The sequence below is a fragment of the Acanthaster planci genome, linkage group LG19, assembly GCF_054643075.1.
Source record: "Acanthaster planci isolate LZ-2023a linkage group LG19, COTS_SCS, whole genome shotgun sequence".
Taxonomy (NCBI): Eukaryota; Metazoa; Echinodermata; class Asteroidea; order Valvatida; family Acanthasteridae; genus Acanthaster; species Acanthaster planci.
The window spans coordinates 10,679,450-10,692,959 of record NC_141795.1 but is presented as its reverse complement, the minus strand read 5'-3'; the positions used below and the strand labels follow the sequence as shown (position 1 = coordinate 10,692,959).

Sequence of the window (13,510 nt, the reverse complement as noted above, 5' to 3'; positions counted from 1 at the left end):
GGGCCCCTTCAACGAACCGCGCTCCACTCTCGTCACGTCACACACGTATTGTACAGTACACGCCTACATGTACATGTACATGTACTGTACATGTAGGGTGCAGACCACTAATTCAAGTGAGAATTTCTGACCAGCTCATTAGCATTAAAAGTGCCCCCACAGTATCTTTTGAAAAAGCAGATTGTTTGGCCCCCAAAACGGTGAGATTGTGTAAATCGTTGCCAGGATCAACTTCCTGGGTCTTTGAGCTTTCATATGAGGGCAGAAGGGCTGAAAACTACGGTTGAAAAATGGTCCTAAGTGCCCGAGAAAGTTGAGGGTTGCCACTTGAAAAATGGCTGCAATCAGACTTCGGAAAAATCACTTTTTGGGGGGGTGATTTTGTTTTGTGGGAATAATTAAAAATGTAATTGGTTAACCCACAAAAAATTGAAAAGAAATTGAAAGATAAGTGACCAGACAAGAATTTCATTTGTGTTTCAGAAATCTCAGGGATGTTGGTGTGCATGTTATTGGGCCCTGAACGGTGCTGATTTTACACTGTTTTCAATGGGGCTTGAATTAGTGGACTGGACCCTATATTTCAAAATGGCGGCGTCCATGCAGTAGTGGCGGCTGGGTTTAAAATTTATCCCTCTTGTTTACGTTGGTCCTGGCAGTGGTGGAGAGACCACAACAAGCCATGAATAACAGTTTTATGGATTATGAGACATCAGAAATACTGGATTGTCGGACACAATAAATATTCAGGTAATCACATGAGAATTATATATGAACATGTGGAACATGTCACTTTGTAATTGTTTGTTTGTCGGATTCAAGAAATTCTTTGATTAGGATGGACTGAATGAAACCTAGAAAAGCCGGATTCCAACCCTAACAGAGCGTAACCCTAGCGGATGCCAACCCTAATGAAGGCTAACCCTAACAGAGGCCAACCCTAACTGTGGGGGGGGGGGTCCGGTTCAATTTTAGATGGTCAAGTACAGCCTGGGCACCGACTGACCAAGCCGTGGATATGCACAGGTGACTCAAATTTATCGAGACACTCTCCTTGGTGATTTGTTCCACTCTTGTGTTGGAAGTGCCCTATTTTGGGCTCAGGTTTTCAACTCTTTGGCTGGAGCCTCTCAACTGGAGTAATATCCGACGGTGAGCTTTCATGTCAAAGCACGGCCAAAGTTTTACGTCTTTCGTGCACTTGGCCGCTACAGTTGGCAGTGTCTAGCCTGGGTAACCCTCCCCATTATCTGTAGCAACAGGTAGTTGAAGCTGCTCATGTGAAAAGTGTAATTTTCAGCTGCTTACTGCTCATTGTATTTGCACTAGTTAGTGTATATAGGCAGTCTGCAGTAGTTTGTGCACATTTGCTATAGGCTGACCTTGAGCATTTTCTCTCCATATGCAGCCATTAGACAATGGAATTTTTTTCATTTCATTTTTTTTTTCACGGTGCTGATTTTACACTGTTTTCAATGGGGCTTGAATTAGTGGACTGGACCCTGTACACGCACGACAGTGCCATTGGTGCACATACTGTATTACATATATATGTAATACAGAAGAACACTGTACCCTCATTATGGCCCTTACGTCACAGCACGTCAAGCATCACGAAGTACGCATGCTTGGAATCTGGCCGGATTTTCACGGGGAGTTCAGGGTACAGTCTACTAATTCAAGCCCCATTGAAAACAGTGTAAAATCAGCACTCTTCAAGGCCCAATAACATGCACACCAACATCCCTGAGATTTCTGAAACACAAATGAAATTCTTGTCTTGTCACTTATCTTTCAATTTCTTTTCAATTTTTTGTGGGTTAACCAATTACATTTTTAATTATTCTCACAAAACAAAATCACCCCCCAAAAGTGATTTTTCCGAGGTCTGATTGCAGCCATTTTTAAGTGGCAACCCTCAACTTTCTCGGGCACTTAGGACCATTTTTCAACCGTAGTTTTTAGCCATTCTGCTCTCATATGAAAGCTCAAAGACCTAGGGAGTTGATCCTGGCAAGGATTTACACAATCTCACCATTTTTTGGGCCAAACAATCTCCTTTTTCAAAAGATACTTGTGAGGGGCACTTTTAATGCTAATGAGCTGGCCAGAAACTCTCACTTGAATTATTGGTCTGCACCCTTCAGAGCTTTGCGACAAGGCCTTGTCAGAGCGGTTCGTGGAGGAGAGCGGTTCGTGGGTGGTAGTGGTTTGTGTGTGTGAGCGGGTCGTGTGTGCGTGTGACGTGAGCAGAGCGCGGTTTGTTGAACGGGCCCTCTGACGGCGATGGGTCGTATTATTCATTGTTCGCGAATAAAACAACAGGAAGGTCTTGTAAACAAGACTACGTGCTGAGTATCTCGACATGTGCAGTATTGCGTCGAAAAACCGCAGTGCGTCTACATAATGCGAGGTCAATGGGAATGCTGCGCGCTGGAGATTTTTTCTCTTTTCTCCTGGTCACAGCGATAAGTTGTAGTTAGTTGCAAAGAAAACATCACAAACATTGCTATGACATTTCTGGTCCCATTTGTCTGGCTAAGCTGCAGGCAGTAATCAGACATAATTGGAATGTTTACTATTGTTCATCTGACCGCACAGTGATGATCATGGAGCGCTTTGAAGTGCCAGACTTGTAACTCCTTCTTTGTTCTTCCTTTATGTTTATATGAACGCTGTAAATTCTCGTCTGCTCTTCAATCTTGTCAACATTTTCATTTCATTTTCAGTGGAATTTCGTGTAAATTGAAATTCAACCAGTCGACCCAAACCTCAGTGCTTTAAGAATCCAATGTTTCTCTGTAAAGCAGTTTGTTATAAATCTTATTTTTTTTCTTTTAAAAAACAAAACAAAACAAAAAACAATACCCAACAAAGGATACCACATTCAATTTTAATTTTCCTTGTAAGGCCAATATGCTGTTTCAATCAGTCAAAGGGTTTTAATTTATCTTGCAATAAAGTATGCATATACTACACATAAAAAGGACCGTTCCAATTTAATCTATGACCATGAAATAACAAAAGAATTGTTGCCTGCTGTGACAGGGTCCATGGGTTTTGTAAACCCGAGTGGCAAATGGCACTCTGGACTTCGCCTCAAGCGCCAGTTGCTCCCTTGGGTCTACAAAACACCATGGACCCTTTACCCAGCAGGCTCTTCGTGAAAAAATGAAAGTCTCAGGTGACCTGTACTTATACTTCATATTTTACTAAGGCCTTTCCCAATACGTTTTGTACGTGTGTACGAGGGGCAGCCAGATCTGTGTCTCTTCATGGAAACGCAAAATGCAGTTATCGAGATTTTCGTCTCCAAGTAACCACATTAATGTACGTTTGACATTAATCAGGGGCGGATCCAAAAATTCCGGGGGGTTTCAGGCCAGAATTTTTATTTTTTGTGGACGAGCAGAAGTGATGATGCAAACATTGTACACGCCATACATTATTAAAAAACGTGTTTGGTGCGCTTACAATTTAATTAGTTGTTTTTATCATTTTCCCAATTTCAAAGAGTTAACTTTTTGAAGGAACTGTTCTATTACAGTGGAAAGAGGCTATTGTGATACCAATCCCGAAATGGAAACCTGCCAGTATCGGCAAACTATGACCAGTTTCACTCATCGTTGCCAAAATTGCTGAAGGTTTCATTGTAGATTGGATCCTGGAGGATATTGCCGATAAGGTTGATCTCAATCAGTTTGGTAATGTCAGAGGAGTATCAACGAATCATTATTTGGTCAGGCCAGTAGATTGTCTTTATCAACGTAATGAGAAAAAATGTACCCTTGGGACAGTGGTCTTAACGGATTTCACGAAGGCATTTGATCTTGTTGACCAGTCCCGTGGACTTGTGATTTTCTGCATTATTGAAGACAGTGTGTATGCTATAAAATACTCTTTCTGTGTTCATTTCGGTGATAGGATCCCACAAGGTACAAAGCTGGGTTTCATAGTGATCAATGCCACTATGCAAGGTTTCCGATGTAATTAATGGAAGTATCATTATGAAGATGATTTAACACTTTCAGCCAGTTTCTCTAGTCTGCATCATGAACATATTCAGAAATATCCAGGTGCATTGAATAATTGGTGTAACAATAATAGAGCAAATTTATTCAATGATATCATTGTGGAAACAACTTATATAACAAATGTACATTTGTCACTGAAAAATATAAATTTCATAACATTCATAAGAAAATGACAACATTTAAGTGTTAGGTTATGTAAGTGCTTTTGTATCCTAACCTATGGACAGACAGACGAGGATAGGAGGCAATCAGACAAAAACATTCTGACAAGGGAAAAATAAATCATAGCTACGACTGACAAGTGTGAGACAAGGGCAAGATGCTTGATTAAAAGAGCACTTCAGAAAAGTTACGTCTTATTTCTTTAAAAACTGATTTTTGAGTTTCTTCACACAGAGAGCGCTCGAGTATGATTGCATGACGTTTTTCATTTTGAGTCACCCCAAAATCGTATCCATCCACGGTGCACGAAAATTCAAACCACTTTGCATCCATTTTTATCATCAAAACTGTACATCCAGCACGGAGATGACGAATTTCTGTTAGATTGTACCGATTTCGTTAGTACTGATACCATTTCATAAGGTAGAATCGTTTAGTGGTATTCGTTACTTCCGCGAGTAGTGCGGTACCGAGAGGTCAAAGTTTTCCGCTTTAGCACATGTGCATGAATATGTACATGTACATGTACATGTCACGCGTATTCAAACACGCACACACGACTGCACTTGACCCATGACTCGCCGCTAGAAGAATGTCACTCAAAAGTGTGTCCTTACAAGAGTATGGTGCAAGGGTATCCTCTTTTTTGTCAAAAGTTTGATAAAGTAATAATTCCTGATTCTAAGAATTAAGTTTTATTGGGACATAATTTTTTTGTTTATATGAGATAGGCCTATGTGACGTAATTTTCCATTACAAAATGTCTGGATTCACACGATTGGGCGCGAAAACCTGGTTCAATTTCAAACTTATTTCTCAACAAATTTATCCGGCGGATTCCAAGGTTTTTAGGTGTAATCGGGACAGTCTTCTACTTCGTATGAATCTAGTGTTTATAATCAGGGAAACTATTTTCAATAGATATTGATCAAATTTCGAACACTCATTTTTTTCAGGTGAAAAATAAAATAATTTTGGATCTCTGTTTCATTACTTCTTGAGGCAGGGCACAAAATCAATTCTACTGAAAAGTAAAACGACTTATGTATTTTGAATTTGCCATGAAGAATTTCATCATTTATGGTCCGTTTCCTGGAAATCCATTTAAAAAAAGCACGCTTCAAAGTTTTGCAATCGGAGCGCTTGAAATCAGACATAGCCCGTTGATATGCCGTTGTTATTTTACAATGATTTCAAGAAGAGGAGAATTTGCTTGTCTATTTGCTGGCGTTAATTTTTTCATTTCAACCCAGGGTTCGAAGATACTGAAACGTTCTTTTGGCAGCATTTGTGACAGAGACAAAGAACCGTTTGTTAAAGAATGGGTACCGACGGGATGCTTTTCTTTAATGAAGAGGGGCCTCCATCAGCGACCATACTACCGCCAACAGTCAATCAACACCCCGCCCCCTTCCACAGCTGTCGAGAAAGACCAGAGAGACTGAACATTGATACAAGACAGGCCCTGGCTTGCCCAGGCACCGTCTGTGTAAACACTCCCTTATTCTCCCATATCGCCATGTGCCTGAGATATTTACACACAATCCCAGGGGACTTGGCTAAACGCTAGCCTTTCGTCAAGGCCTTCATGGCTGTGCGTGTGTAACTGCAAAGCGACTGGACAGGAGATCAATGAGTGAGGTTTTTGTAGTGAATTATTCATAAGATTTTTATATGCATTTATTCATAAATTTCCTTTAAACTGTTGAAGCGTCATAAAGTCTCCGAAATAAACGGCATTAACTCCAATTAAACTATTTCTGTGACGTCACTACTTTTTTACGAATCTACTGCGAATTGTAGATTCGTAACTTACGAATCTATATAGATTCTCTATAGAAAATGGCAAAGGTTTTTATCCCTTGTGTTTTCAAGATGGATGCTTTTTAAAGCAAAATTTTCAACAAGGACTTAAATTTTCTCTTCATCTTTCAATAAGGAATTAACTTGATGAATTTTGGCTGCATTTCTGTGTCTAGGTTTAGCCCACTCTTTTTTATAGAGTTGGATTATAGCTTAATTGAATTGACACATCTTTTAGTTGTCCCCAGATCATAGCGGTCCTGAGTTGACAGATCTGCCAGAATGGCTTCTCCCCGAGCACATATATAATCTTGCTTGAAGAGTTAGCCCGTAAATTTTCTTGTATTGCAAATATTTTATTTTAGGAAGAAATGTGCGCTTTATAAACATTCTTAAATGTTATTATTTAACTCCAAAATTGGCACTCTACGTGTAATTTGAATCCAAGTGAAATAGCAATCTGTAGTGGGGGGCATTTCGGAATCACTCATGTATAAGAACATGCAGAAATACTGCTCAGACAACTGACCCGCATTCACGGCCGCCGACACACTTAACACGGTCACCATCTTTCGTATACTCATTTTGCAAAATAGGTTAATGTACTGACCCCTTCGCTTATGAATGGTTGGGATTTTGCTACGCCAATGGGGCAGCCAAATGGAAAATGCAAAGAAAAACACAAGAAATTCCTGACAAGTTGGAAAAAGCCCTCATGCTGAGCCACTCGTGAATGTAGTCTCCTCTCCAGTCGCTTTGCGGTTACACACACACAACTACGAAGGCCTTGATGAAAGGCTAGCCAGAGGCCGGCTCAGGTATAATTTTTCGCAGCCGAGGGGAAGTCCCGATGTTAAAGGTGACTAAACTAGGCTGTTCAGCATGAACAGAGATGGGATTAGATGGAAGGTGATTGCATTTGGCCGTAATTTATTTAATCGAAGCAATTAGCAAAATGGCCGTCAGCAGCTGACGTGCTCTTGCCAGGGTCCATTCACAAAGACGACCCGCGTGAAATCAGCCATAGTCTGTTGCTATGTCGTTGTTAAGTGTAAATCTTGCACACGCGCACTTTGGTATTAGCGCCAAGAACATACGGCACTGGGCAAGCCAGGCAGTGCTTGTGTAAACAATCCCTGATGACTGCCATCTGGAAGATGTTTGTTCACATTCCCATGGGAATAGGCCAGACCCCAGCTCGGGTCTTTTTTTCTGGCTAAGGGGAAGCCCCTATGTTTACGGTGACTAAACCAGGCTGTTCAGCATTAACAGAGATAGGATGTGATGGGACGCGATTATAATTGGCCGGAATTTTTTCTAATCAAATGATCAGCAAAAATACCAATCAAAAACGGTTGGCATTCTTTAATACACATGGCACTTTATTTCGTTTGTTTGGATAAACTGGAGAAGTGGTTTTAAAATGGGAAAGACTGTGGACGGATTTTGTTGCATGTTAATTTTAATTTTTCTTAATTACCTTTTTCAGAGTTTGTTCCAAATTTGTGTAACTTGGTTTATATAATATGATGGTATAATGTTGTTTAATCAATTTTTAGTTAATCAGGTTATCTTTTTGAACTGTGTATTTTGTTAAAAATAAGATATGGTCTCCATGTGCGGAAAGAAGTGTTAATTGGAACGGTGTGGTGCGTTACCAGCCTCGAAATCCACAGTACAATGATCGAGTCCGTATGCGTTAACTCTCAACTGATAGGTGCACAAAGGCATGGGAGGGAATATACGTGCGCCTTCACCAAGGCCGGATAGATTCCAATTGGCTCATTCGCAGGTTCGGTGTCTGATCTGCCATCGGCTGAATGAGAACGTGTCTTGGATGTTGGATTTGGGCGCAATTCCAAACATCAGGCGGCATTTTTTGACTTGAAATCAAAATTCTATAATATAATACAGTTTTCCTTTGGAATGTACAGTATTCACTGAGCTAAAACTTTATAAGGTTAGTCCATAGGCACCCCTTTTCACATTTTGAACGTTTTCGTGGCCTCGGTGAACATAATGCACTAATGAAAAACAATGGATTGTACATGTCCCTTTAAAGTGGGTTTATTGGACAACTACACAAAAGTCACATTCTGCATGCCAGTGTCACTGGCCTTGCATTGAATATCCTCTTTTTCCATGTTCTCCACGAAACGTACAACTCTAATTCCTCACTGGCTCTCAGCAGGCGCCACTTGCAATCACTAGCAGTAGAGATATAGACCCTCAGGTTGTCAGAGAAAGGAAACAGACATTTGCCAAACAGCAACTCCAAACAAGACTGTTTCTATCGAAAAATTCAACCCGTGCACTGAATAAACTTGTCGGCGTTGTTAAAAAACGGTGAATAAGCCGCCACAGCCACAGTTTTGGGGAAAAGAGACGGGTTCGTGGTAAAACATGTCGTTCAGCAATATAAACATAACTCCTTTTTGTCATCGCTGCAGTGTAAGCTTCACGAACGTGTGACGTAAGAGGACCAGCAAATCCATTATTCATGCCACCACCGAGCGAAAAGAGCCCTCTTGTCGGGAAAAACCCTTTAGGCAGCGGCAACGGGGCTCAGAGTAATAGAGCAGTCGGCGCGGGACGACGGACAATGGGTAATGGAGCAGGCACACAATCCCGGTCCCCCGGCACTGCTAACCGGTCTGAGAATGGCAAAGGGAAGGAAGACTCCGAGTTGCTTCAGCTCAAGGCAAAGGTGGCCCAGCTGGCCTTGGATATCATGGACAGGGATGCCGAACTCGGGATGGTTCGGAAGGAGATCAAGTCCTGCAACGAGCTCCTCTCAGAGCGGGAGGAGGAGATCGGAAAACTCCGCGAGGAGGTTCACAAGCTCCGCTCTGTATTGCAGCAGCGAACACTGCAGGATGTAGTGCAGCCAGATGTCCTATCCACCATTCACGAGGAACGAGGGATGGCCGGGGCAAACAAAGACCGAAACAAGAAACAGGGGGTGTCTGGCGAAAGTGGAATCCAGGATAACGTGACGTCAGCAGATGATAATTATACCTTGCAAAGATACGAGAAGACATCCAGGTAAGTTTATACTTATTCAAATAATGAAAATGACATGAAAAAAGTACGAGGACAAAGTACGTGAGAGGGCCTTTAACTATGATTACATTGGCATTCAACATCAGCCCCCCCAATAAAAGAGCCAGGTGCACGGCTGCATCAAGGAAAAGCCAAGTCTGATCCTCTTTGAAATTTCGCAATTGTGACATGGGAAGAAGTGAATTTTTGCCAAATATGATCTGCTTAATAGATCCTTTTTGGAGACAAAGAATGCATTCGAAAATATTTCAATCAACATCCCAATTTATATTGTATATAAATTGGGATTGAGTATGCGCCTTTCAATGATTATGACACGTATTCCTTCAGTAGGAATAAATTATGATGTGTGTGCAACGAAAGTGTTATTCGACGTTTTCATCCTTGGCCTTGATCTGTGTATAGAGCTCCTTGTTTCTGTGAGTTGCGAATCATGGGAGAAATAATAGTGCCTCTCTTTCATCGCCAAGCATCACTACAAAGAAAAACCTTCAGCTCTCAGCTTCATGCTCTTGATCTGGTTTATATCTGCTTATCTCTGCACGCTATGCCTGGCCTTGTTCTGTGCATAAAAAATTTAATTTCTAAAAGCACACAAATACACACTGCCTTAAGTTCCTCGCCTGAATGTGCCTCGCTTGTGCATGCCTGTCATTGTCGCAGGAGTTTTCCTTGATAGTATCTTGTGGTTCTTGACTTTCTGGAAAATCTGTAACTTGGGGAAATTCTTCCGAGATTAGGCTTAGTCATCCATGTGTGTCATGCAATTGCTGTTGTCAGCGAGCTGCACATAATGGTGCACGTTTGGAGGAGTGTTTTTGATCTTATTGCCATGGAGTCCACTCATTTGCTATGACAATCAGTCAAATGAAATTGATATTTCATGGTAGAGTTGCAGATTATAGGTTTCATTGAGATGCCTAAATCCAGCCGTTGGGAACATTCAAATGAACCAAGTAATTATAGATAAAGTTACTGCATGATGGACATAAATCTCAGCTGTAAGTAAATGCTGTGGTAATACATAGACAGTAGATAAGGCAGCATTCAAAATTACCATTGTAAAAGTATTGGAAATTACGTGAAGAGTCATCAAAGAACTTCCCAAATTTTTCCACTCCCAATTATCATTTGGTCAGGTCACGGGTTCCACAAGGTTGTGTTTATCAACGCAGCCCTGCTCGGTCAGCGGTAATAGAAGCGTATTATTATTATTTAACGTACACATGAAACCGCACATTAGCCTGCTCACAATCACCTCAAATACCTTTAAGATAATGCTGTTTCTACAGTTTGCTAATTGCAAAGAGCTGTCTTTGTATCAGTGATGTGGGCCTTACACAATGCAATATGCCAGCAATTTTCCGTCCAGCAACGTTTGGCTAGCTTGCAATGAGCTTACTCGGTAATTTTAATAATCTGAAAGAAATATTGTCTTTAGAAATTCATAAGGGGTAGTATGCATGAATACCTTGCCGTGCAAAGCAGCAATGACATGTTTGGTGTCACTGTAGTCTGTGCGTTTAACTGTTCACACAGTTTGACATGCTCTCGTACAATAGATACGATTGAGGTTTTGGGTGACAGCTCGAGACACGTTGCTGCGTGAAGCCATTTTTTGTTAGATTGTAATGTCTTCCTGAGCAGGAAATGATGGCCATTGCTTGTGCATAACGGCGAGGATTTTTATATAATCAGACAGGCGGGGTTCATTCAGCGAGCGCATAATGTCAGTTATTACAATGGATACATGAGCTGGCATGATTTGGCGTAGTCAGTAATTATTTTCAAAAGGGCAACATGGCCGACACGGAACTCTCCACTCTGCCGTAATGCACGCTTTGCATCTGAAAGCTTTGCTCTGAGAAGCACCTTTGGGGACATGCTGACACAGAGAAAAAACCTGCTGTAGACAAACGTGGTGAATTGGCATCAGAAGTAACATCATAGATTTGTTGTGAGCTGTCCATTTTAAGGAGAAGAAATACAAGGAATACATCTTTTCAAGATATATGCTACCGATGAATGGTATCAGCCTTTCTTGTATAGCCGTCTCTGCCTTAGGTAGTGCATGTAGTCTTAGTATAATGAACTTTAAGCAAAAGACATTTTATACTGACAAAATCACTGTATTGTGCTCGTATAGTGTTGCGTTCCTTAACATCCCGGTCGAGAATATACACCTTTACTAAAACTACTGCCATATTTGTACTATTATAATTGTCGAAAGGAAATCTTAGATGGAAGCTGCCCAACAGGGAAATACTGGGAACGTTGCACGTGATCAACATGGTGTGTTCTTCTTTGCCACTGAGAAAAAAGCAATATTGACCTATATTGATGTCACACAGTGCTGTAAATTTGATTTTCTTTATTACTTTTTTCGCAATTTTGCGAAAATGGTATTCCTTTTGTTCTTTTTTTTTCGTTGTTCTGTCACCGGCTGAAAAGCTTTTGTTTTTCTTAAGTTGTTAACTGTTTCGAACACCGGCAAGTTGCAGAAAAGACGTTCTGTTTGTTGTGTTTTTAGCCTTTTTTGGAAATTGCAAAAAGGGCATTCTTTTTGTTCTTTCTTTGGCTTCTTTGCAATTTGGTGAAAAAGGGCTTTCATACATGTGTTAAATTGGTAAAGATCATCATGATGTTATTGTTCTATGCACATCTTCGACCTAAGGACTTTCATTGGTGGAAGTTTGATGAAGATCCAAAGTTGCAAAAGGACCAAAGTCGATGGCAGGAGAAATGTGCACAAAACACATGGGCTATTGGTCAGAAGAGGAAGGAAAAGAAGGAAGAAAAAAAACACAGAACAAAAAGAATGCCTTTTTTGCAAAATTGTGAAAAAGCCAAAAAATAAGAACAAAAAAGAATGGCTTTTTTGCAAAAAGCCAAAAAAAAAACTTTAACGAAAGCAATAGCTGCTTCGGCAGTACACCGAAGAAGCTAAAAAAATTAAATGAGAATCCTTTTGTGCTTTAATCTAAATGTTAACTCGCTGTGTGAACAATTGCATTCGGATGGTGCTGCGAGGGTGATTCTGAATGTGTGTTTAATTCTGCTTTTTTCCCAAACCCTTGGTTTTCGTACAAAGCACCATTTTACCAAATTCCAGTCATGTACGAGAGGTGAGTTCCAATTTAACGGAATACACTTGACTTAGCGTGTATGCAGCGAGGATGCAGTGGTCAGGAGATGAGTTTCTTAGCAACGGGAGTCCAAAACAGAAAAAAAATTGAAGTGCTGAACAAAATCCATAATGTGATGACAGAACTAGGAATACGTGTGTGTTCATGGCTCGAATGAAAGGTAGTGCTAAAAAGCGTAAAAAGTGAGTCGGGGTAAGCTGCCTCTATTAGTCGATCCGTTGCAAATTTTAACCCAGATTGGAAAAAGGTTTAAAAACATGTATTTTTTAAAGCACTGTTTTAATTACAAATCATGAATGTTGTCAGCAGACTTTTCGAATGACGCAACTATGCATATTTTCACAAATGTACATTTGAAAATATTTGCTGAGTGGGTCTGTCGGTGCTGCCTTAAACTTGCAATTAATTACTTCATTTGATAAAACCCGATAATCTAGTATTTTCTTTGGTTTTGTTGTAATAAAAGTAGCATGTGTCTCCCCCAAATACATGCCAGATCTGTTAACTGCAAAAATTGGACTTACGTGTATTATCCTAAGGTTTATTTCATTTCAGGGTAGAAGAATATCTTTTGTAAAGAAGAAATCAAAATAGTATGGACCACAAGGTAGGGGGATTGTGGAAGGCTGCATTATAGTATAACTTGATGTGCGCCATGCAAGAAAAGTAAATTTCCTTGTAGTAATATCTGATTGTTACCTGCGCTGACAAAATGCTGAAACTGTGCAGTGACATTTGATTTGTTTTTTTGTATATGCAGCTCAAAAGAGCTAATAAAAAGTGCCATCTTGGACAATGACTTCACCAAGAACTTTGATGCGACCCAGGTCAAGGAGATTGTGGAGTGCATGTACCCAATGGAGTTTGGTGCGGGACAGCTTGTCATCAGGGAGGGCGACGCAGGGGCACACTTCTATGTGGCTGCAGGTGAAATCCCTTGTAGCCTTAGACTGAGCAGAACCGGTAGCAGATGCTATACAGTGACCTATGGTGCACCCAATAGGGGCAGGGGACGAAGTCCCCCCCCCACCACGGTGACACATAACCATTTTTAAATGCAGAATTCAAAACGTCAAATCTAAAAACCGGGGATTGAAAATATGGACAGCCATTTCAGAAAAAAAATCCCCTGGAATCAAAAACCTTGAAACAACTAATGTATGCCTATGAAGGAGGTTTTGAAGCAAGAGCATTCTATAAAAAATACACAAGATAAATATTCTTATTCCTCTCTTCTTTCCTTTCATTCCGCATGTATTGTATGTTTTTATTTCAAACGTGTCCCTCGTTCTTTTGCAGAGT

The 13,510-nt window shown here is 40.6% G+C and overlaps 1 protein-coding gene across 4 annotated transcripts in view; it reads left to right on the top strand.

Moving 5' to 3' along the window:
- LOC110982046 (cGMP-dependent protein kinase 1-like) overlaps positions 1–13,510 on the top strand; it is a 102,143-nt gene that overhangs the window by 29,188 nt on the left and 59,445 nt on the right. For all 4 annotated transcript variants that reach the window (XM_022240183.2, XM_087149099.1, XM_022240182.2 and 1 more), the window contains 2 exons: positions 8,450–9,044; positions 12,969–13,135. In XM_022240183.2, coding sequence (XP_022095875.1) covers positions 8,500–9,044; positions 12,969–13,135 — 712 coding nt within the window. In that variant the 5' untranslated portion in view covers positions 8,450–8,499. The remainder of the gene's footprint in view (positions 1–8,449; positions 9,045–12,968; positions 13,136–13,510) is intronic.